The following is a 26,609-nucleotide window of genomic DNA, read 5'->3' on the forward strand; positions in this document are numbered from 1 at the left end:
TGGCGGACAATGATGCCCCGAAGATGGAGCAGTGATGTTTGCAGACAACACCTTGCTCATGTCCAAATCTCCCATGGACATCCAAAGGATCCAAGACAGTATTTCCCAATTCTATCAAAACCGAGGGCTAGAGATCAACACCACGAAGACTAAATTCATGGTTTCTAATCCAGCCAAAACATCTTGCCCAAACCCCTCCCTCAATGGTACTTCCCTAGAGCGGGTGACTATCTTCGACTACCTTGGCATCACACTGTCCGAAACATTTGATTGGGGCCCACAATTAGCAAAGGCAGGTCTGAGGCTAGCGCAGCTGGCGGGGGGACTTACTGAATCTTACAGGAACTCGTCGTACAAATCGCCAGGTCCTGCAGTTGAAATATACAAAGTGCAAGTGAGAAGTGCTGCTATGTATGGGGCGGAATTATGGGGCCACCGACCTTCTGGCGGACTGGCTAAAACAGAAAACCAATTCATGAGAAAGCTCCTGAGCCTACCGCCTAGCACTCCTCTTATTCCTCTGCGTCTGGACCTAGGAGTCAAACCGATTGCAGATGAGTTGGGTTTAAGACCACTGACGTTCTGGCGCAGACTGTGGGCAACTCCCGAACTAGTATCTTACCGAAATGAACTAAAGGGGGTCTTGTGTTTACCGGGGGTGGGAAAACTGCCCTGGCTTAAGCACATCAAAGAAACTTGTACAGTATAGGGATGTCAAACCTGTAGACCAACCTGGAAGCAGTGTCCCTAACAACCTCACGACTACAACTTGTCAGAGCCTACAGGAAACATAAATTAGCTGAGCTGCAGGCGAACCCCAAACTCGGGCACCTAACATAAAAACCGAGTATCGCTTTGAGTCTTTTCTGGACGACATACAGCCTTCTATGGCTAGAAAGCTTTAAGTCCAGTTCAGAACAGGGACCCTCCCGGTCAACGCTTTTGTGAACAAATGGTCAAATGATTCCTCTGCAGGTTGTCCTGCCTACAACAGCCCTGATGAGACCGACACGCACATCCTCTTTTTCTGCCCAGGCTACAAACCTGCCAGACGGCGTTGGCTCATCCCTTTATGCAGAACCTGGGATGTACACAATGTCTGCAGGCGTATAGAATATTAAGATCCAATACGCACCCCCCTCATAGTTTTTGCTGTGTCTTGCTTTCTCAATTCTATGTGGCACAGGCCTTGTGACTTTTCTAATACCTCCCAGCAACCGTGAAAAAATACTTTGTACATATTGTGTCCTTTTTAGCCCCTAATTTTATTAGTTTTTATCTGGTTTTAATTAATAGTCCTTTTAAATGGCATAAAGACCATGGTCATATCAAAATGGTTTTATCAGGATGCATTGCGATATCTAAACAATGAACTTTAAATCTTGCTCGTTAATGTCATATTGCATATGAATTTCTACTTTTTATGGCCTTTTTATGACCGAAATGAAGGTTGTTAAATGGTAATGGTAAATAACTTTTTAAAATTGTGTCTAAATTTCTCATGGGTGGTCAACCCTTAGTCAAGTAGGTCATTAACTTCTGTAGTAATAAGTCACTTTTAATGAATCCAACTACACACACTCCTGAATCAGGGCTCAAAAAAATCCACTTGCATGGTGAGCCTGATTTAATCAGGACAAGCTATTTTTAAGGCCTACTCCTCCATTCTGGTGAGCTGACAACAGGTGTTCTGCTTGCTCACAAAGTGAATTAGCAATAAAGATGCCTTTAAATCTTGTTATCTTGTCACATTTGCTAGGCTTTCAGAGACAGAGGTCAAAAGTTAGTTTGTCCTCCATTTACTTTTTTCCTGTGACTGAAGTTATAGGCTTTTGTAAAGTGAACTGTGTGACAATTGGCTTTGCAAAGCATGTGAAATGAAAGGCTGTAAGAATTCAGGGGCAGATGTATCAAGATACCATTTTGCACTTCTCAAATAGCGATTGTTAAGGAATCGCTATTTGAGAAGTGCAAACTGGTATGTATGTAGAATTTCGCTATTTATTAGCGATTCCTTAGAATTCCTTAATTGCGATTAGCAAATTGCTAATCGCAATTAAGGAATAATTTCCCATTCATTTCTATGGGCCAGGAGGCCCATAGGAATGAATGTAAAATTATACTCAATTTGCGATTAGCGATTAGCTAATCGCAAATTGAGAATAATTTCAAGGGTGCAAGGGTGTCTTAAGGACACCCTGCTGCACCCCTGAATTTGATATGTGTACGCATATGGCGCACATACATGCCCTAAGGGCATGTATGAGCGTCATATGGCACCTTTAGAATTTAAAAAAAGTGCTTTTTGAAAAGAATTCGCAAGTTACCACCAACTACAAGTTGATGGTAATTTGCGAATTCTTAGTCAAAAATCGCAACACTGAAATGCTTGATACATTTCAAATCTAAAATCGCAATTTGCTATTTCTTAAAAGCCTCGCAATATTAAGGAATCGCTAAATTAGCGATTCCTTAATATTGCGAGGCTTTTTACATGATACATTCCAAATCCCGTTTTTTTGTCGCAAACGCTGCAATTTTCCGAATCGCAGCGTTTGCGACAAAAAAATCGGATGATACATCTGCCCCTCAGTCTTTTTTTCAACAGAGCACTGAAATAGCTAATAAGTGAACTTTTCTAACATTTCAAATATATTTCACTAGTTATGAAGACATATTTTTGTAATTCTGTGCTGAAAAAAAGATTTTTATAGACTCAAAACAAATCAGAACACTTTACTCGATGATGTGCAAATTTTAAATATTTTTACTGAAACCCTATTTCCAAACATTGTTTATGCACAATTGAGTTTTATCAGTAAAACTACATGTTAGTGGGAACATTTTGTGGCCATTTCAATAGAATATGTGGTATCTGTAAATGACAGTGCACTACCACATCATGCTTTAGTAATATATTTATAAAAAGTGGGTTTTTAAACATGAACTGGGAAATATTCCAGCTCCTGCCCAGATGACAAGGCTATTAGTGAACTGTGAGGCAAGCCAGCGATCTAGTGTACCCTATATGTGGGCTTGATTCTTATTATTTATGGAGCAAACATTTAGTTAGTAATTAAAGAGGTTTATTGTACAGCAGAAATAGTGAACTTGCATATTTGAAGGTGCTCTCTTATGTGACAATGAAGAAAAACGCAGCTCCATAGGACATAATATTTGCCTAGCATCAAACAATGTGAGACCAGTTCATGGGGCAAGTACATTACAGTTAGGTCAAGTAGATTAATCAAGTTACTAGACCTGCATGTCCAGTAACATGTTTATGATTTTTCGAGCCCTGTGGATAGCTCCTTCACAATGCACACCAGCTTCCACATCTGCTACCACAGATTCATAATCTTTCGACTTATCGTCTTCCTGATTCACAGACTCACAGATTCACTCTGCCTGTTTGTTTAACCCTCCAAGAATATACCTTACTTTAAAATTGTATTCCTGTAATTTGGAAATTAACCTTACCAAACATGAAGATGCCTTGAAATCTCCTCTTCCACATCCATCAGTCATGTAAATTAATGGTTTATGGTCAGTAATTAATTCAAATTCTTTACCCTAAAAATATATTTTTAGATTTGTTACTGCCCATACTCATGCCAGTGTTTCTCTTTCAGTGGCACTTTAAAAGTGTTCAGCATCCTTTAACTTTCTTGAAATAAATATGTGATAACCTCTCCATGGTGTATTATGTCGTTTGTGTGAACTTCACATTTGCCTCTGCGCTTGTCTCTGAGGGTGGAATGTTATATAGAGGTAGAATGCAGCTCTCATGGGTCCTATCTCCAGGCTGCTGGAATGTTGTGGTTTGAATTGAAGAGAGTTAGAAGAGGCACTGAGCTGGGGGGCTGAGGTACTCTTCTTGCACTTGAAATTGGATAGAACATCTTTCTGAGACTTATCTTCATTTCAAAATGCTACTGTGTGTTCCTTTCCAAATTTCATATGACTAAAAATTGCTCCTATGTCTACAGCACTGGCATCAACAGTTACTATGTTGCTCCCATTTGTATCATAATGTAGAGCAAGTTCTGTTACAAAAGCTTTATTTGTTTGTTTAAATGAACTTATCTCTTCAGATCCCATAATCAGATCCCGTAATCCCTTTTCTCAGTAAGCTTTTCATAGGTTTCACAATTATTGCACACCCTGAAATAAGTTGTGAATACTATTCATTAAGACCTAAAAAAATATGTAAGGTGACTTTGTCTAGAGGTCTAGGTGCCCCCCTGACAGCCTTAACTAAATCCTCACTTGGTTTCATGCCTTCTGTAGTTAATGTGTGTCTAAGATATTCAATCTTATTCTGTAAGAACTTGCATTTGGACTTTGAAACAGTCTTACCTTTCTTTCATAAAATTTTTAGTACTTTATTCAAAATAACATTATGTTAATGGGTACTTTTTGCATAAACCAAAATGTAATCCTGAAATTTCTGGACCCCCTTTACATCTTTAAATGACACATCCATTAATATCTGGAAAACACATGAAGCTGTAGCTAACTTCAAGGGTAGTCTTGCATATCTACAAATGCCAAAAATAATGTAGTCTTCCTCTACATATAAATCTTTTTCCTCACACACATAAGATACAGGTAGTTCACCAAGTGCTATGGGATTTGGGGTTCCTGGTTTAAAAATTATACCCAGCCTACCCAGATCCCTCAAACCTACTATGTCCCTTCCTTTTTCTGTGACATAAACTTTGTTTTTGATACATCTAACTTTACATTCTAATGAGTCTTCAAAGAACCTTAACATGTTTAGGTCAAATTCTCCAAATACGTTTGGATTTACTTCAGTTTCCTCTAAATTAATGTTCTCCCAACACCTATAAAATATTTGATCCACTCGTGATGGGTGATCAGCCATAATGCTCAGTTCCACTTCACCAACATGTACTGTTTCTAGTGGGACCCTAAATATACTAATAAACCCTCCACAGCAAGAACAATGTTGAAACACATTTCTTCATCAGATTTTTCTACGGCATTAACTTTCACGTTGGTTTGAAAATTAACTTTTGTACTTTTACATAGTGACCCAAAATGTACATACTTTTTGCCTACTGCAGGACAAGTTGGAAAATGTCCAAGATGAGACCTAGAACCATACCTGGTATGCCATTGCGTGACTTGACCTTCCCTGCACAGTAAGTTAGTTAATAGATGTTTTGTTTTTGGTTTCTATAACCTGGGCATCTTTTCCCTGGAGGCCCCCTCCCATATTAGGTTATATATTACTGAAAGCTGTAACATTTTGGTGTCGATTCAGATTCGGGAAACAAATCCGTATGATGATTCGAATTCGTAGTCGTTTCCGTCCGAATCGTACAAATCCATCCGAATCGCTTAGTACGATCCGTAGTAAAAAAATACGTCTGAATCGTTGCGAACTGTACGAAAAGCAAGGGAAAATCCGTACGATACAGACCCTGAAAGTGAACCGTATGAATCGTAAACATGCCGTACGACCCGACAAGTACGATCCGGACCGGGGAATGAGTACCCGATTCCTACGGTAAACATCGCGTATGAGCAATTCGTACGGAGAGCCACACAATCACATAGGGTACGGTTCGTACACCCCATGATCGTAGGGATACGGTTCGTACACCTACGATCATGAGGTACGGCTCGTACACCCTATGATCGCAGGGGAACGGTTTGTATACCCCATGATCGCAGGGGTACGGTTCGTACACCTACGATCATGGGGTACGGTTCATACACCCCATGATCGTAGGGGTACGGTTTGTACACCCCATGATCGTAGGGGTACGGTGTACGAACCGTACCGGGGGTCCGTTCTGCACGCATTTCAAGTCGAATTTTGCTTTTCCAGACATTTTGAGCTCTCGTAAAAAAAGAGTCGTACGGAGTGTTGACTGGACGAATCGTACTTGCTGGGTCGGAAAATGATGCTTCGATCCGTACGGACATCGCGTACTGCGCGTTACGAATGCGATTCGTACGGATTATTGAGTCGTACAGGCTTTGGTACGATTCGGACGGAGAACTGCTTTGGGTACGCATCGTACTACATCGTATGTACGGGGACATTCAAGGACACGATTCGTATGGGAAAAATGCTCCATACGGCTATTCATACGGGATTTTACCGAATCGGAATCGGCCCCTAAATGATTACTAGGCAACACGATGGGCCACTACAACTATGTGGAGTCGCCACAGACATTGGCTCCTGAGATTATATAGTATATTAGGTTAATAGTGGATGGAATATGATTAACAATGGGAAATCTCGACCTAGGTATGCCCATATGTCGTGCTAATGAGCTCCACTTTAAACTGTATCTCATGTATTGTTATGAGCTGGTATATCCGATAGATGTTTATCTAAATGCCATAAAAATACGTTTGAAATAAATGAGACCTAGAACAACACATGTAACATATAAATAAAGATTTGCGTTAAACGTATTATTTTTGAACTTATCAGTTGGTTTGCCTTGATACTTCTTATTGTCTTGTAATGCAAAAACAGTTGAAGTTTGCGAACTTTCAGTAGCTAAAGCTTTGGTGGACAGAACTGAACGTTCAATACCCTTGGCAATGTCAATAGCCTCATGTAACATCCGGCTTCTACAAGCTAGTACTCTTTTCTTAACCTTTTTTTAATGACAATGAAAGAAACCTTTGTCTCTGATATAAACTAGGGGTGGGCGGAATTTGCATAGTTGCGCTACACAAAGCTCCACGAAACGGTAAAAAATGTCTGCGACCATGCAAAAGTTCTGCAATGACACAGAATTGCTTGTTCCGCCCGTTCGCGGTGCTTTTTTCCTGTTCGCAAACACAGTTTGCGTGCTCGGGAAGAAATATCTCGCAAACACGCATTTTGAAAGCGCGAACAAGGAAAAAATTCTGCAAAGCCATTGATTGTGGAATTTTTGGCAATTCCGCGTTCTCCGCAGAACGCAAAATTACCCAAATTCCGCAAGCGGAACGGAATTTACCACCTAGTCCTAATATAAACATCAACTATGTCTTTAAATTCACATGAGGCAGTTAGAATTCGTAAAGCTGTATGTATTCATCTTTATTTACCTGTTCAGTTTGTTTACACATGAAGAAAGCTTGTCTCTCTACCACCATGTTGGATTCCTCCGTAAACAGTTTTCCCCATCGCTGTTCTGCTTCTGCTTACTCATTCAATGGTATAAATTTGGCTTGTAAATTTTCATATTCCGGTAGATTGTCAAAGATTTCTTGACTGGCATTACCAAGTACACCAAACCTCACTGTTTTTTTCTTTTCAGGGTCATATTTTTTTCGATCTATTGCCACTGGATAATTTTCAAAGGCTCTGGGCCAATTCTTCCATCTCACATGCAGAGGGCTTCCCTGGATTATTTACTAAGAGTGGTGGCAGACTGGTAGTGTTACTTGGAGCCATGCTATACCACTGGGAGTGTTCTTTATACTTGCTTTCATTATGCCAAAACTGGGCTGTGCATAGTTTTTGCTACAAACCTGCTCAGAGGTTTGTGAATATCTTGAGGGCTTTCACTTGTGCGCTTCATTTAATTTTTTTACTCGCTGCTCTTTATATTTTTTTTAACAATGTATAGTTTAATAATAAAAACACTCACCGCTGCCATTTGCCAAGCGATTTATATCTATGTTTAGTTATTTACATAAGCACTATCTACGCAGTTGTGTGCTTAAGCGATACCTGCGATCGTTGTGCAAATTAACTCAGAAACGTTGTATTGTATTGTATTGTATATTAGATTTCTATAGCGCCTTATCACCCAGGGGTCTCTAAGCGTTGAGAAAAAAACCTGTAAAGCAGGCCTTGAATAAAAGTGTTGGAGTGAATTATCAAGTGTGTGTGTGACTGTAACGTGTACATGTGTATAAACAACGTTATGGATGAGTGTGTGTACAGGTGCATGTACTTGATGTAATATTAACTAATCCTATGGCTATATACAACAGAAAATCCGTTGAAAAGTATCTGAGATGTGTGTATATCGTTTCTGATTGGATATCAGAGCAAACAGACTATTTATTGTCATATTACAAATGAGTTCTGAAAACTTTACACTAATTATATTTGACGTGCCAGCAATTGGCTGTTCCAGAACAGCAAAACATAAACACATACTGGTGTGTTTTCTCTAAGGAAGGTGCAGCCCTGTGTGTGTGGTCCTGCCATTTATATGTGGGTGTGGTGCAATTTTCAGCACATACTATTGGACGGGAGCCAGTGGCAGAAGACACTTCTCAGTGGTAATCCGTACTCTCCACCGCAGCCGGCAAAACCAATGGTATCCAGTACTTGTAGGGCCTATTTGAAGGCCTTGTCAGGGGTGGTAAGTATGTATGTATGTATGTATAAACTATTTTGTAGCGCGCTCCGTTACTTGGGAGTATCCTGGCGCGAAGGGGAAAGGCGGGAAACAGAACCACAGAGAAAACAACTTAAATTAAACTCTTGAATAAGTGTGTTTTTAGATTTTTCTTGAAGAGCGCCACAGTTTGGGAGGAACGCAGATGAAGAGGTAGGGCGTTCCAAGCCCTGGCCACAATCACAGAGATTGACTGGCCACCAAGTCTGGCACGTTCGAAACAAGGAAGGGACAGTTTCAGCAACGTGGATGATCTAAGAGAGCGTGCTGGCACATAACAAATAAATCTCTTTCTCAGATAGACGGGGCCTTGGTCGTGAATGGCTCTGAACGCCAGCACCAGAGATTTAAACAGGATGCGCTGCGCAACCGGGAGCCAATGAATGGTGCTCATCTCAGCACGTACGCTCTTCCATCTGGGGATGTTAAAGATCAGACGGACGGCCGCGTACTGGATAATTTGCAGGCGTTTCACCAGGTAGGCCGGAATACCGCTGAACAAAGCATTCGCGTAGTCCAGCCTTGCCAGTATAAGAGCTCGGGCAACCGTCTCCTTGGCCTCTTTAGGGAGCAGAGGAAAAAACTTGCGGAGCATTTTCAGCGTTGCAAAGCAGGTGCCTGTCAGCTTTTTTATATGCTCCTCAAATCTGAGATCCTCTGCAAACCAGATGCCCAGGTTTTTTGCTGGTCTTCCCATCTCTTTCGGGCTAGGAATGTTAGGGGGCCACAATGTGTTCTTAAAGAGGGGGGGGGGGGGGGAACCATAAAAAAGCACCTCCGACTTGTCCTCATTGCACTTCAGCTGGGCCTGAGTTAGCCAGCGAAATACAGAGGACAGACACCGATGAACTACTGATGGATCCAAATTGTCGTCTGGCCAGGTAAACAGCAGTTGGGTATCATCCGCATACCCTATTATCTTAGCCCCAAACTGTTCCGCTAGATAAACCAGGGGGGTGATGTAAACATTGAACAGTAAGGGACTAAGAGTGGAGCCCTGGGGGACCCCCGTGAGAAGTGGTTTAGGATTCAAGGCGTGGGGAGGCATCCAGACCTGCTGGGACCTGTCGGAAAGAAACGAAGACAACCAAGACAGCACCATTCCCCCAATGCCAATAGTGGACAGCCTATCGAGAAGGAGTTCGTAGGGGACGGTATCGAACGCGGCAGAGAGGTCCAATAAAATTAGGACCGCTCTACCGCCTCCGTCCAAACAGTCCCGAATCGCCTCAGTCATCTCCACTAGCGCTGTCTCAGTGCTATAAGTAGCTCTAAAACCCGATTGGGCAGGATGGAGGGCATTGGAAGATTCAACAAAATTCTCCAATTGTTGAAGCACCACCTTCTCACAAACTTTCGTAAGAGCTGGCAAAAGAGATATTGGACGATAGTTCCCAGGAACCGTCGCGTCCAATCCTGGTTTTTTCAAAAGCGGCAGAAGTTTGGCTTGTTTCCACCCTAGCGGCACCTCCCCTGAGGCCAAGGAGAGGTTCACTATCTGTGTGATCTCAGAACAGACCAAATCCGCCACCTCTGAAAGCACCTGAGCCGGGCACGGATCAGCGGGAGAACCGGATTTCAGAGATTGCAGGAGGGGCAAGATAGCACCCTCAGCAACTTGGCCAAAGTTCAGAAGCTGTTGTCCAGAGCAAGGACATAGTATGGGACACATGTCAGTCACTACGCAGTCTGCAGACATAGCCGCCATAAGGTCCTGCTGGATCCTCGCTACTTTACTAATAAAGAAGGTGGACAAATCCTCGCACCATTGCGCAGAGGACGGAAGAGCAACTGCGTCAGCTACAGGCGCAACAAAGCTCTTGACAATAGCGAAGATCTCTCTGCTATTATTATCTGCTTTTGCAATACGCCCTGCGTAGTAGTTCCCTTTTGCTCCCTTGATGGCTGCATAGTAACTTTTTTGTGCTAGGCGTAGAGCGGCTTTAGCCTCTGGGCTATAGCTGCATCTCCACGCACGTTCTAATTTTTTACAGCCAAGTTTCATCACCCTCAGTTCAGGAGAGAACCAGGGTTGGGAGGGAGAGTGTCGTACCCTAGACACAGTTGTACGTTTGATGGAAGCAGAAGCCGCCTGCCGCACCCACTCGTTGAACTCGCCGACCGTATAAGTTACCGTTTCAATGTTTATGGGGAAATGCACTTATACACGAGGGTCTAAGTTTCTAATTCCTTTTCTAGGGGCCTTCTAAAGACCCAAATGTAATTTTTGTGCATTTTGTACTCGTTAATTAAGACTTGTGTGCCTCGCTGGTTCAAGCAGAGTGCACCTGGGTGTGCTTCACACAGTCTTGCACCCGTGTGTGCCACTCAATGCCTACTGGGCAGTGACAGCTGGCACGGATCGGGGGCAGGGTTTAGGGGGTAAATAAAAAGATTAATTTACCGTCTCGCCCCTCCGCTCCGGCCAGAACAGGAAGCACCCAGGCTCTCCGAAGCCAATCACAACGCTGCAATGCATTGTTGTTATTGGTCTGAGCGCGGTGGTTCAGCGCTCAGACGGGGAATGGGAGCCTGGACATGTTCTCCACCCAGGCTGTGATGCAGCCTGGACGGATAACATGCAAAGTGCCTGTGAATGTTTGGCTGGCCCAAGACGGGCAGCCAAACATTCATGCGCATTTACAGGGTGCCCACCACTCCTCGCCCTGCTCTTCTGCCAGCAGAGCAGCCCGTCCCACCGGCAAAGCTGCCGCAGCAGTAAAAATCTAAATATAATAACATTGAGTTATTATAATTTTATTTTTTTCCTTTATTTACACTGGTAAAAAGCAGTGGGGCTGCGCTCCTCCGCCTTAGCAGAGGAGCCGCCACTGCTCCTGGGTACACCACTGTGCACCCACTGCCTCCCTTGCACTGCCCCTGGCCTCTCCTGGGCTCTGTGCGCCTCAAGTCTAAATGTCTAAATGTTTTTCTTGTCTCCTTTTAACAAATACATTTGAAATTCTCTTATGTGCACAGAGGAGTCATGATAAACATGACATCAGCACAGTGTTTACCTGCATGAACGCAATATTAAAAAAATGTTGGTGGGGAAGCAAACATACATTTTCACACTGAGCCCCACCAATGCTAAAGCCAGCCAGGGCCATGCCAGTGCATGCTGGTACATTTAAAGAAAAAACAATTCCCAACAGGTATCATGTAAAGACAGTTTCAATAATGTATGCAATATGCATTACACAAAGGAAGAAACCAAGGAGTCATTTGAATTTTTTTGAAAAAAGGCAGTATTATTAACCAAGAGACAGAAGGGAATGGTCTTTCACATGGCAATACAGTTAAAACAGCACTGTACAGAGCAGATCATGTGACAACCCAGTGGCACTTGGTGCAAGGTGCTATATACAAATAAAATCAGCTTTCGACTTTTGAGCGACCGATTGGACTTCGGCTACCCACGCTTCCTGGCCTGGGTACCACTCACTGGTTCCATCGACAACCCTGTCCTGATGACGATCCCGACTAAAGGGGATCGAAACGCCGTCGACTTCACAGCTTGAATTATATGACGCATATCACGTTTTGTGCTCCTGTTCAAATTTTGACAAATCTTATTTTAAGTGATTACAACTTGTTTTTGTGGAGCTATTATTTGATGTAAATACTTTAGTTCATGCGTCAATCACGCTGTTCACTTAGCACTTGCACCTTCACCATCACCAATTGTATATAGCACCTTGCACCAAGTGCCACTGGGTTGTCACATGATCTGCTCTGTACAGTGCTGGTTTAACTGTATTGCCATGTGAAAGACCATTCCCTTCTGTCTCTTGGTGAATAATACTGCCTTTTTTCAAAAAAATTCAAATGACTCCTTGGTTTCTTCCTTTGTGTAATGCATATTGCATACATTATTGAAACTGTCTTTACATGATACCTGTTGGGAATTGTTTTTGCTTACACGACACACCCATCCCAACGAGGTTTATGGGTTTTCTACTGTTGTTCTTATACAGGTACATTTAAAGAAACATGGCTGCTGCAGTAAGATTCAAGGGATAAGGGTCACTGGGTGGGTCAGTGATGGTGCTGGGGGCTTCCCTGCAATGGCTCCTTATGCCTTGGCAACTGCTCAGCCCAGCCTGCAGCTTACAATGAAGGAAGGAGTTGCTAGGGTGTGGGACCAACAATATTATCACCAAAACAACCATTTACACAATGTTGTCATGGTAAGTGTATGGGACTTAGAATAGTAAATCTGTATTTACCTGTGTTGGCTCACCTTGGCGCTACTGTGCTGTGGACAGTTTGCGTTCTATATTGTTGAGGGTCAATGTTTTTGTGGCTGATATCGTGACATACAACCTCTGCTAGTCTGTGCCCCAGAAAGAATGCTGAAGAGTATGAAATATGAACTGCAGCACTGATTCCACATGTTACTCCCCATTCCATAGAGTCAACACAGGATTAGGGATACTACTGCAGTAATACCACTACCCAGAATTACTGGTGCCTTAGGTATTGATAATACCTGGTCGGTAACAGCTGGATGTCTTGTGATGGAAACCTAAGTCCTCAGTTTCGCCATGATGTTATAAGTTATACGTTTTGAGAAAACCTTGTCCTTCTTTCAATTTACAAATAGATTAAGCCCAGAATTTTGTCAGTCTTTTCCTGATTTTGATAAACTTCTTTCCAGGGGCTGTTTCAGGCCCCCCAAGAGGCTAATGTCCTGCAAGACCTTACAAAGAACTTGCTCACACGTTCGCTGCATATCTTCTCAACTCCTTGCTGAGTAGAGGCGTTGTCCCTGGCCCTTTAAGGCTGTTGTCACCTCTCCCTTCCACCCCCACCAATACACAATGTCCCTGGATACACGTGACCCTGTTTTTTCTTCATTTCTCTGGTTGGATGACACTATATTAAGGTTGACCAGCAATATTATCGCATCTACATTTTCCCTTCAATTGCTTTGTCAAAGTTAGTATATAACTGCTATTCCAACCTCCACATCTGCTTATCAAGCCTCATCTTTTCATGACCTGGCCATGTCAAGTCAAGTCAAATGGTCTTTATTCGGATGTTAAAATATCCATAAAAGTGCAAATCATCACAACCAATTGCATATAAATATATATTCACATAAAATACATTCGTAATAAAATCGGGGTAAGGATAAAGACTTAAGCATCGACATAGGACCAATATGCAAGGATAGCAATAAAGTGCAATATGCATTCTGTAAACAACAAATCTAGCGATAACAGTGTAAACATTAAACTAAGTGCAAAACAGCGAATATTAGTGCAAAAATTGTTCACTGTATTTATAGCATATTCATGCAAACACGCGAGCGTATCGCTGATAACAAAAAGGAGCTTACTCTAAAAATCACGTCATCACTACCTAACTGCTGTATTTCATAAAAAGCCAAATTGAAATCTATAATAGCATGTACTTTAAAATAAGGAATCAGATATTGTTTAGTGTATATAGCATAAAATCCACAGAAAAACAGAAAGTTTAACAAAGTTTGTTTGCAACCGCTTCCACACGGGCAAGGCAGGTTCTCCAGATTTTTATTAAAACCTAACGGGAAAGAGAGTGAATATTTTATACTTCCGTCCCTAAGGCGAAATAGCAAGCTCCTATTCCATCTCCCAAGATTTTTTCTGAGATATACCTGTGGCATGTTATTGTTTATGCCAGATAGCACCAGAAGAGAAATATATCTGATAATCGATGGTTTATGGAGCTCCTTATTTTCTCTTTCCTCGCAGTATAAGTTATACAATGCCCCTCTTACAGATTGCAAACTTATACCGTCTATAGCTGGAGGGGTTGATAAAATGTGCTCCAATCTTACACTGGTTAGGCTTTTCTTCACTGCACATAACCACGGTATGTGACTACCCCTGTCACATTTATGACAATCTGTGATTATTTCTTGCGTCAAGAGTGCAGCAGGATTTCGCCATATCTTTAGCCAAAATAATGCTGGCCGCGGCTTGATGAAATCCTCCACATAGTGAAGATTTAATTCCTTATGGCAAATAAAGGAAGGTGCTGAAATTATTGCTACAACAACAAAGAAGCTTGAAGGTCTGGAAGGTTGAGCAAAAGAAGTAGCCACAAAGAAGAGTCACACACCACAGTCACAACTAACGGTGAGAGACCATCAGATGTAAAGAAGTCCTATCAGCCCACCCATGTGGCGGAACATCGTCATCTAGTACCTTATCAACAGGTTCTTATGTGGCCAAGCCCAAGGATAGTGGCTTGGTACCAATAGATCCTGATTCTGAAAAAAGATGTGTCTTCACCGCAAGTGGTGCTGATAGGGTGCAGTGCTCAAAAAGATACGTGATGGTGATTTAAAATGACGGTCAAGGTAAAAAAAATATGTTTATTGGTATCTACCAAGACGTCAAATATAAAAACAGTGTGATGACAGTGTGAAAATATCACTGTACAGTAAGCTTGTGAAATTTAGGCCAACATGTTTCTGCCGTTATGGTATCAGTTTACCGGCATTCTTCAGGGCCAGGCTGAATTTTTAGCTAGTGCAACATCCACCATAGTTAGTGTGAAAAATAATAATTTAATCAAGAAAACATAATTATTGCAGAGATGGAATGATGTGGCCAGATAGACCACCCTACCGTTTCCTCATAAGTAACTGGGTAACGAGGAGTCCTTTCCTGTGAACATCAGAAAAAATTTATGTCAACAAGGAAATAACGTGGATTTTGATAAATGTGATGTGAACTCAGATCAAGGCATATTCATTCACTCAGTGGGCCAGTCAGTTTCTTGATGGCCAAGTTATATCCAGTGCATTATGAATAGTCACATACAGTTAATCTGTGTACAATATGAAAATAAATCTCACATACACTTACCCAGCTTTGTGTGGGAAGTAAGCCTCACCTCACCCGGCAACGGCTCGGATACTGAGGCCCCGCTCTATTGGACATATGGAGAAGGACAATTTCAGGACATGATGACTGTCACTATCTCAATATGTTCTAAGATTATATTACATAAAAGAACTTGGTTGTTCAAGATAGCCCGTGAGGTCAAGAACCACGATGCGTTGCACTAAGAGGGCTGCATCCCATTAAAAATTATTGTTAAATCATAAATAATTCTTAGTTTAAAGAATTGAAATTTATAAATTCTGAAGAAAACTTGGGAGTCTGTGTATTGAGATCAGCACTTATATTTTCAGTGTTGTTATCAAAAGTTGGTTATCAGGTCCCAAAACCGCGCATATCTGTCGCCTAGTTTAAATAGTTGAGCATAACATGAGTAATGCTACAAAGAAAGACTAGGGCGGCTAGCAGGTAAAGATCACGAACGGGTTCCCAGCGTCCTTACCTGTCCGTCGGTACGTCCAGGCGTGTTCCTGAACCGAAGGGGAGGTGCCGACGGGCGGAAGGAGACGCGTATTTATACCCCCGTTGATTGAAGTGTTAATAGCAGATTGTGAACACCTGTGGATGACGTCCGTAACTCGTACGGGACGTCCAATCAAACTCGGCACAAAACTGCTCAGATCTGAGCATGCGCACCTGTCTACCCACCCTGTGTTACAACAGGCGGCTGTCTCTCCATCGCGCATGCGCCGACTCATGTAGTGCCGTTTATGGAATACTACCTCGATCGGGTAGTTACGACTATCGCGGAAGTGACACCTATCTAGCTAAATGCTCAGGTATATGTGCTTCGTGCATGTACAGCTAGTAAAATGCTAACATGGAACGCTGCTTCCGTGTATATTGGTGTGATCGTATCGTAGGTGTTGTCACGTATTGGGTGTATTGTAAATAACAAAGTGGATCTTTGTATAAAGTAATAGACCTACAGGCGCTGCAATTGGCATCACCTCTTCGCGTACCCGAAGTTAGGAGATTTTGTAAAGCAATTGTGTAATGAAAGAAAAAAGGAGACAAATTCTCTGGGCGCATATAATATGTTGAACGTCAACACAATTGCAATGGCCCTTAGTGGTGTATACTGGTCATGGGACAAGGAACCTCCCTGTCTGGAAGGTGATTAAAGTCCTAGTGTAAAGCGGCCCACTTGGTAAAGTATGGTAAAGCATGTGTCTGTGTGGTCAAACACGTGTCATAACCTGGAAAATACTAGTGGGTGAACTGTATCTGATTCTGATTCTGAGAGTAAGGTATAAGCTCTCAGATAGATACCCAAGGTATATTGTCATTCAGCCCCCGAACATCCGTCTTGAGTTTAAATATCTCTGATGAACAAGAAACATGACACATCAGTTACGTGCGGGGGAATGAACGGTTGTTCCAGCTTCACTTTGCTGAAATTATTGCCCCTAACAACTTTCAACAGAATCTATTTTCCTCAATTTGGATGCTACTGCAGTTGGTATGCCCCCACACCTCTGCGCCTCGTTGTCCTGGCCCCTCACCCTCACTTTACCCATAGGCAGTTGGATAAAAGATCTCCGATAAAGAGCCCCTCTTTGAGGTGAGCCCGTTGGGCATTGCACCGCCTGCCCAACGAGGAGCATTGCCGATGATGAAGCATGACACTCGCAAGGGTGTGTGAGGCCATTATATCCAACACAATGGATACCCAGGGGTGGTCCTCAATTGAGCACTAGCCCTTATACCTTAGTGACCATCTTCTTCTTCCTTCCTCTAGGAACAGCCCAGTCATCTCTTTTGTTGTCCACTAACAATTTGTGTCAGGAAGGTAAACCCTCGAGGAAGTGTTTCCAGGTCATGAGTTCAATTCAAGCCTTCCATCCTTCTGAGTTCACCACCTTTAGTAAATTGGGTAGGATCAACCATAGCACTTAGAAATGGCAGAACCTACTATAAATGGTTTGTGTTTGCCTTTGCATACAAAGAGGCACATTAAAAATGGGTTGGGTATATGTTAATAGACAGGCAAAGGTAGGACATGAAATGATTGAGCTCTGAAAGTCTAACCACAGTATATGACATGGTATTGTTTTGTCTTTTCCAGGTACTCCTCCAACCATGCTGTAGAGAATCTGAGGAACATCTGCGTTTGCCCTGAGTACAAGTAAGACAATGACCGATTGTGTGACTGTCAGTACAGCAAGGAGCAGAAATGGAGAGCCCACCCTTTCGGGACAAGATACTTGCCTCCTAACTTCCCATTTCTGCCTAGGGTTACGGACACTGGCAGCACGTCATAACTAAGCTGCCATTTTAAGTCTTGCTGTAAGACAGCTGTCTTTGTCTGCTGCCAGTAGACCTATTGTATCCAATATGGACACAGAGTGAACTGTGGGTCCACCCAATGCTCATGAGTTGATGGCTTTCTGGTCTGTCTCAATTCCCTGCTCCTCATTCAATGGCTTCCTCCATACTCTTGTGGTACTTCTGCCCAAATAACCGTCCAGTCTCACAATGGTTTGATTGGATGAAGAGTATCCTTCCACTGCAGACATCAGGACCTTGCATTGCAGAAGACAAATTATTTTTTTCTCTTCCTCCCGCTACCTGCTCCTCCTATCCTTTTCTACCCCATTCTATTTATATTGACCCTCAAGAGCATCCACTGTAGCACCCTCTCACGCTATGTCCCACACCCACTGCTGTATTGATAGGCAGCCATTTTTTTTTTTGGTAATGTTCATTTATAGCATAAAAGCATTACACCTTTTAAGTGTGCTTCAATAATTTTTCTAGTCAAGCGCGCACCTTTTGCTTTTTTTAAATATTTCTTTATTGTTCATTTTCATCAACCATTTTTCAATTTTGCGAGTGTTACATTCACAATCACAAGAAATGCTGAGAACAAAGTATTGAATGCTGTCAAAACACAATCAGACTCTGAAAGTTCAGGAAGCAGATGGCCTGTGCTCTATGGTCCCATCAAGGGGGAGGGGGAACACGTTTGGGCAAATACTCTATAGTCTTTTTAAGCAGTTCAGGTTTTAATGGAAGGTAACAGTCACTGTTTAGAATTGGCTTATCCAAAGAGCAGTACCATTGATATAAAGAGAGACGAATATGTTCAGAAGTGGGAGTTTGGTCTATCATCTGGTAGATGAGTTGCTCGTGACATGCTGCTACAGACATGTCTTGGGTAGGAGGTAGTTTTTGTTTCCAGTGTCTGAGAATAGTGACTGCGGCCACAGCCAGTCCCTTAGCTACCCACCATTTCATGGTCTGGCCAGGCACTCTCAGGGTGTTGTGTAAAAAGTTCAGTTCAACCAACAGTTGTAAGTTGAGATTGCTGCACGAGTTTGTGTCAGTGACCTGTCACCAATATGTTTGGGGGGGTGCGCAGGTCCCAACCAGATGTAAGATGTCACCGCTTGGGTGGCCACCAACAGGCAGATGCTATGGTGAGGTGGCCCTCCTGCAGCCTCTGAGGCCCCCGGTGCCAGTCATGTAGCAATTTGAAGTAACTGAGCTTCAGCCGTGCCTCACGGAGACCTCCATCATGTGTATCCAGAAGTTCCAACCAGTCTGAGTCAGAGTATTCCCTTCCAAGCATTGATTGCCACTTGTCCTCTAATAGGGTCCGGGGAGGGCGAGAAAGGGCCTCTTCCAGCGAAGCTTATTAAAACCCAGAAATGACTCCTGTAAAGGTGCTCCATTTGCACCAGTAGTGGTGCAAGGTCGAGTCAGGAAGGGGAGAGTCCAGTGACCGTTTTGAACTAGTGAGACACTGACATAATTGGGGGTACTTCCTTTCATGCTGTGCCCCCAGTTGGACCTCCTCCTCTAAGGCTCCAAATGATTTCAGTCCATCCAGTTGCTGCTGGGAGGCCTTCGATCACTCTTGATCTGTTGCTCCAGATGTGGGCAGCTGCGTGGAGGAAAGGTTGGACCTTTAGGTGCCTATACGCAGCGACCCAGGTATTCAGGGCTTCCCTGAGGAGAGGGTTATCTTCCCCTCTGTCGTGGGGGGAGCATTGTAGATGAGGTCATAAGGTACAAGTTCTTCAATGAGATGCCGTTCAATGTGTACCTGATCGGGATCTATCCAGATCCTGGTGCACAAGATGCGGAGCTCTATAGTACGGTATCATGTCGGGCAAGCAGAGGCCTCCAGAACTAGGGTCTGCTTGAAATTTGTTAAGTTTGAGCTGGGGCTGTTGACCATCCCAAATATAGACCTTACGGGCCTTGTTGAGTTTGTGCAGCAGACGTGTGGAAAACTCGTCGTAATAATTCCAAATTTATAACTGGAGTGAGGCGCGATTCCACTCTTCATGGTCTGGATTCGCCCCACAAGGAGAGTTGCTAAAGTGACCATTTCCTAAAATCAAGGGCAGTTTTAGCCAACAGCATGTCCATGTCTGTATGAGCAGTCTGTGAAACGTTGGTACTGATGTGAATGCTACCTTCCTCAATTCCTTTTAAAAAGGAACATATCCTGACCACACTTTACTTATTTGTTTATTTACAGCATCTTACTTTTATTTATTTTTTGGCCTTTTTGTCATCATTTTCCAAAACATCATTATTTGTTATTCATTACAAGTGAAACCTATTTGAATTTCTTTGTATCATACATTGTACTGCATATTTTTCAATTATGGCGCTGTACAAATTCATTTAACAGATTTAAAACATTATTATCTCAACCTACTCCATTTGCCCTCCTATATCACACACTCTACTAACCACCCACTCACACTACAAACCATACAATCATCATGAACCAATCCAGAAAAACATTTAATGTCCTAAATACAACAGTCTCTATGATTCTCTCTTCCTGGTGTAATGGTACCGGACCGGACACTCTGACAGCCAGTGCACGTTTTGGGGCCCATTGGGGAAAGGGGTGGGGGGGGGGAGAAAGCACCGACTCGAGACGTAATGTAAGTGTGATAAAGGCCGCTTTATTGGAAGCAGGTGCATCCTACACAATCACATCCTTGGCCTGCGCCGCACAATCTAAACCTCATAAATATGTAATTTCCTGCCTCACCCCCACCCCCTCCCCTAACTGATTCCCACAATCCACAAACAGTAACAATTAGCATAACGTCAATTTGCCTCTCCACCTGGCTAAATACTTTATTATGCTTGACCTACCCCCCGCTAATCCAAACAGTTCTCCTACTCTTCCCCCACACATTAGGAAGAACCGCCCCTACATACAGAATGCACCCCACACCTGCTCCAGCGACATGCGAAAACCCCCCACCCCATCCAAAACCCCCTTCTTGCACCGAATACAAAACATTGTAAACAGCCTCGACTGTCTACGTTTTTATCTATACAAATAAAGAGCAATTATCCACAAAGCCCGGACTCTTCCGATACTATTCATACAAAAAGGATTGAGCCTCAGGACACCCAGATGTAACGTCCAAAACACTCATCACCCCTTTCAAAGCCTCTATGTGCACCAGCCTCCAACAAAACCATGGCCAGGATCCCCAAAACCCCCAATCCCCCGCAACGGACGCCCCACCGTAAAGGGCGATGCCTGCCCGTGGGGACCCCCCCTGAATCATGGCCTGGGGAGGGAGGGAGGGAAAATTCGTCCAAACCGCCACCCCCTGCCCGGCAGCCGAGACACCTCACCTAAAATGGTGTCTCTGCCGCGTGGCCGGGCAGTTACCCCCGCCCAGCCCAAGGAAAGCCCAACCAAGCCCCGCCCCCAGCCCAAAAGCTACCGAGACCACCAGCCCCGTCTCCGTGAGGCGCCATCTCTAACCCCCCCCCCTCTCCCCGGCCCCAAATTCCCCCGGGCGGGGCAGGCCTCCCTTCGGTCGGCCGCCCCCCCCAGGACCCCATTGGGGCCCATTGGGGAAAGGGGTGGGGGGGGGAGAAAGCACCGACTCGAGACGTAATGTAAGTGTGATAAAGGCCGCTTTATTGGAAGCAGGTGCATCCTACACAATCACATCCTTGGCCTGCGCCGCACAATCTAAACCTCATAAATATGTAATTTCCTGCCTCACCCCCACCCCCTCCCCTAACTGATTCCCACAATCCACAAACAGTAGCAATTAGCATAACGTCAATTTGCCTCTCCACCTGGCTAAATACTTTATTATGCTTGACCTACCCCCCGCTAATCCAAACAGTTCTCCTACTCTTCCCCCATACATTAGGAAGAACCGCCACTCGAGGGACGTGCTAACGGTCCTCGACCCCCCCCCTAGGACTCCCCATCCCTTAAAACCCGGACTTGCCGCATGACCCAGCCGGCAGGCCCACACCCCCCTAACCATACACGTGCTGCGGGCCCCCCTCAAACACAGTGCTGTCAGGTCAATGCCTTCGTCCTCCCCCCTGACCATAGGGCCACGCCCTCCGTCCCAATGTATAGGGCCATGCCCTCCATCCCAATGTATAGGGCCATGCCCTCCGTCCCAATGTATAGGGCCATGCCCTCCGTCCCAATGTATAGGGCCATGCCCTCCGTCCCCATGTATAGGGCCATGCCCTCCGTCCCAATGTATGGGGCCATGCCCCCCGTCACCAATGTATAGGGCCATGCCCTCCGTCCCCATGTATAGGGCCATGCCCTCAGTCCCAATGTATAGGGCCATGCCCTCCGTCCCAATGTATAGGGCCATGCCCCCCCGTCACCAATGTATAGGGCCATGCCCTCCGTCACCAATGTATAGGGCCATGCCCTCCGTCACCAATGTATAGGGCCATGCCCTCCGTCACCCTCGTATAGGGCCCTGCCCTCCGTCACCCTCGTATAGGGCCCTGCCCTCCGTCACCCTCGTATAGGGCCATGCCCTCCGTCACCCTCGTATAGGGCCATGCCCTCCGTCACCAATGCATAGGGCCATGCCGTCCGACACCAATGCATAGAGCCATGCCCTCCGTTGCCATCCCGGGGCGTGCTTCCTGACAGCGGAATCGAGCTCCCTACGAGGTATGCCGCACTGAACCGGGGCCGTGCCCCCTCTCTGGCGCCCAGGCCCCCCCCCCTTGTCAACAGCAGGCCTGAGAAACCGCCCAGCGCCTGCCGGCAGTCCGCTGAAGCCGGCCGTCCCACCAGAGAGAAGCCCTCCGGATGCGTGTCCCACACCAGAGCCTGTCCGCCAGGAAGAAACCCCCTGCCGCAATGCCCCCCAACTCCCCCCATCACCGACCATACCCTGCAGCCCCCGACCTGGCAGCGTCACCGTCCCGCGCCAGATCCCCCCGCGCGCTGCGACCCCCCCTGTCCTCCGGCGGGCGTGCTCCCTGGCCACGGAGTCGAGCTCAATCGGAGAATGCCACACTGACATGGGACCGTGCCTCCTCCCTGGCGCCCCGGAAAAAGTCCTCCACACAGTGCGTCACCCCCAGAGCCTGTTCGCCAGGAAAAAGCCCACTGCAAAGAACGTACCGCTCACCGACACACCACTTGAAATGCCCGCGGCCTAACCGCGCTGCTGTCCCCGTTCACGCCGATAACGCCCGTACTGTCCGCTCGAGCTCCCCAACCTGCACCCAGGCCGACCCCCAAAAGTACTCCTCGTTTCAACAAACCCAGACTTCAAAGGATTTTTATGCCAAATGAAAAAAAAAAAAAAATAAATAAAAAAAAAAACTTTTTGCATTAATCTGAGTCCTTAATCTGAGTCCCTTAAACCTAACTGACGACAAGGTCAGCTATTATCCCTTACAGTGGTTGTGCTCCGTAATCTACATGTAGCTGATGCTAGGGATGATCCAGGTGTAAGGAGTGTCTGAACAAGCCATCCCGAAAACCCTTTGAAATGTGGAAAGCCTTTCCTCAACACTTGATGTTCGTATACTATGTGATCCACCGATGAGGCGGTGTGCATCTGCCGATTGTTCCCCTCCCCTTGTGCCCCCTCCCTGTCCTCCTGTCAGACAAATACCCAGTTTGATTAAATATTTGCCTATATTTGTGCCCATGCAAACACTTCCCCGCCAAATGTTTTCCAGCTGCATCACCACCTGGGACTACATTCCAGTGAGCCCCCATCCCTTTTCCACGGGTACTACTTATGTACACCCACCAAAACCTAAAACTAACCCCATGGTCGGAATTGCTCATGTGTGGCCTTGGATCTACCTAGCACTAACATTACCGGCTGCACCCAAGTGCCCCTGTTCCCACATAATCGAATACACACTCCTGCCCATTCCAGTAAGAATGAACTCTGCTAATCAACGGATGCACTGTGCCGAGCATTGGGCTATTGCCAATCGTATTGTGTGCCAGGTGCTGTCACCCCAGGGCCTCTGTTACCTACTGCCCCCTAATTCAGCTCCCTGTGTCCAGGTCCCTTTCCTGTTGTGCTATTGAGTTATATTCGCTTCACACCTTCAAGCCAAGGAGGGGAACCATGGGAAAAAAGACCAGGATGACACCCAGTTCCACTTGTCCCATTCCCCAATAGGCCCCGAATGTCCCTCAACATACCACATCGGTAGTTCACCCCGGTGGAAGGCATGGGTAAAGGCAATGTATGGCACGCACCCGTCCGCTATAATGTCCCTGCTCCAGCTGCGATACTAATCAGTCCCTTCGAAAAAGGCATCGCACCACAACAGGCCCCACCAAACTGCCTCAACACAAGTATTAAACGGAACCTGAGGCTAAGTGTGCTCGTTCCCAGTGACATGGTGTGTGTATTCGTGATTCCTGCCTGCACGAAACCATGGGGAAAAAAGGGGCTTAGCGAGCAGCGGTGGGGAAAAGCGTAAAATTGTTGGGCTTACGTAGGATCTTTAAGCTCTTACAAATTCATCCGCATGAAGGGGACTCGCGCCAAGAAACGGTTCACGTTCTGAAACCCCTAGTACCAGGAAGATAGGGGAATTCAAAGGCCCCCATGCTACACGTGGCAGGGTAGAGGACTGTCCACATCAAGTAACTGAGCTACACCAACAAACCCGCTTTGCGCCAACGGACCCAACTACCTGCCAGGTTTTACACGTTATAAAACCTCCCCCTGTTCAACCCACGCAACGAAACAAATCAGGCAAGCAGCAGGAAGTAGCTGTTGGAACTCGGCTGCCTGTCCCTGACCTCCGCGTAAACCTCCACCAAGGCACATCCTCAGGATTGGCACAACCCTTCCCACTGTATACCGCCCCCCCACTTGTGCTCAACCTCGCGACAAGACGAGGCAGAAGCGCATGTGCAACATGCTAGCTAGAAAATACAACACCTCTAATTGCAATAGGCCTCATGTGAACGTCAGCGCAAAAAGTAATTATCAAACGAAAGCAGTGCAACGTTGCAGATCCGTACATAAGAGATGGCCGCAAAAGTGAAAGCCGTCTTTTGGTCATGCCACGACGATAGAAGTGAAAGAGTGCGCAAACAATAGCGCTAAAATCAGGTTACTCGCGCAACTGACATAAGTAAACAGAAAAGTAAGGCAAAATTTTCAGCGTGTAAACGTGCAGATCAGGCGGCAACCGTATCTGAAGGGAACAAATATGTAACCCCGTGGGTCGCTATCCCGTACTCCACGCACCGTCCAATGCAACCAACATGTCCCCCCGTAGCTCACCAGTCGGGCCGCCACCCCCACCGCTTCCAGATAGTGGCACCAGATCAATGCGAAAGTACAGTACACTGCTGCCAGACTTAGGTTAATAAAACTGGTAAACACACGCGTTAGGGACTTTCCAATGAATCAAACAGACAGGGGCGGGATCTGAGAAAAAGAAAACAAAATGCACTATTCATCCTGCCGTATAGTACCTTCGGCGCAATGAAAGCTCAGTACTTCATCAAACTGCATAACTGCTGCCTAAATTGATCCGCCCACGGCGTTGCCTGCTTTTGCACACATGCACGTGCTCGAGCAAGTATTCACGTTTACACTTTGTACCTTACAAACGTACGAACGCTAGTCCTAGCAGCGCAGACAAACCCAAGTGGACGTTGTAGAAGCACCCCAATGTCGTGTGTTTGAAACCCAAAGCTGCCATTGCAAGACAGCCTTCCCCCACCCCCCTCTCATTCCCCCGGGTGATCATTGACTACACATACACATGCGGCAGCCTTCCCCCCATCCTTGAATACACATGCAGCAAACTTTAAAGGGTGCCCCCGTGCCCACCGAGAGTGGTTTGCAGTATTACCAAGCCCAAATTCGATGTTACAGTCTCGGCCGCTCTCCCAAACCTGGCGTCGGTCTGTCGTCCGTCATGCAGGTGTTCTGTCCCTGCCCCAAGACAAAACCCCGGCGGCCGTATGGACCCTTCGGGTAGGGGCAGCGGGCCACACCTAGTCCCGCGTGGGAGCCTGACCGCCCGCACCAGGCAGAACAGGCCCATCCGCTCGGTCTGTGGAGCCGCATGCTGCTCACCCGAGCTCCTCGTGTCTCCTGCGAAGTCCGTGAAACGACAAGCCCCACAGTCCAAAAGTCCATTCTGACGAAACAATGTCCCAAGAGTCAAAATTCCTCCAAACCGCCAAAATTCGTCCAAACCGCCACCCCCCGCCCGGCAGCCGAGACACCTCACCTAAAATGGTGTCTCTGCCGCGTGGCCGGGCAGTTACCCCCGCCCAGCCCAAGGAAAGCCCAACCAAGCCCCGCCCCCAGCCCAAAAGCTACCGAGACCACCAGCCCCGTCTCCGTGAGGCGCCATCTCTAACCCCCCCCCGCTCTCCCCGGCCCCAAATTCCCCCGGGCGGGGCAGGCCTCCCTTCGGTCGGCCGCCCCCCCCAGGACCCCATTGGTGGTATTTATTGTTATGTTACCATCTTCTTTAGGAACGTATTGTAATTAAATATATATATAACACATCAGGAGGGTACAATGAGAAAACAAAACAAAATGGACAAAAAGCTATACCAACGCTATGCAGATCTTACTTAGATTGCATGTATGGTCTGGAACTGTTCATTATTTTATATAATAGGAGCAAAGCTTCCACATTAGACTCACCCTGGACACCGGACAGTCAGCCCTGCCGGTCCGACTCGATCTATCTGCTGCCTTTGACACCATCTCGCACAGGACTCTAGTGAATCGTCTGTGGGAGTTGGGAGTCAGGGGTATTGTCTTAAACTGGCGCAGGAGCTACTTAACTGACCGTTCTTTGACAGTACACATTGGTACCTTTGTCTCTCGTAGCCAAGTGATAGACACGGGAGTTTCCGAGGGTTCCATTCTAAGTCCCACGCTTTTCAACCTATACGTTGCACCCCTAGCCAGAGTGATCAGATCACATGGTTCTGACACTGCGGCGTACGCAGACAACACGCAACTACTGATCACTCTCCGCCCAGATTTAACTGACAACAAACACCGATTCGTGAAATACATGACTGACATTA

At 45.6% G+C, this 26,609-nt stretch overlaps 1 protein-coding gene across 1 annotated transcript in view; it reads left to right on the top strand.

Moving 5' to 3' along the window:
• The window catches only part of LOC147717961 (histo-blood group ABO system transferase-like), a 598,569-nt gene that overhangs the window by 316,381 nt on the left and 255,579 nt on the right, over window positions 1–26,609 (top strand). The window contains exon 3 of the mRNA XM_086924737.1: window positions 17,361–17,420. Within this exon, the coding sequence (XP_086780863.1) occupies window positions 17,361–17,420 (60 nt within the window). The remainder of the gene's footprint in view (window positions 1–17,360; window positions 17,421–26,609) is intronic.

This window comes from Lissotriton vulgaris, chromosome 5 (assembly GCF_964263255.1).
Source record: "Lissotriton vulgaris chromosome 5, aLisVul1.2, whole genome shotgun sequence".
NCBI classification, from domain to species: Eukaryota; Metazoa; Chordata; class Amphibia; order Caudata; family Salamandridae; genus Lissotriton; species Lissotriton vulgaris.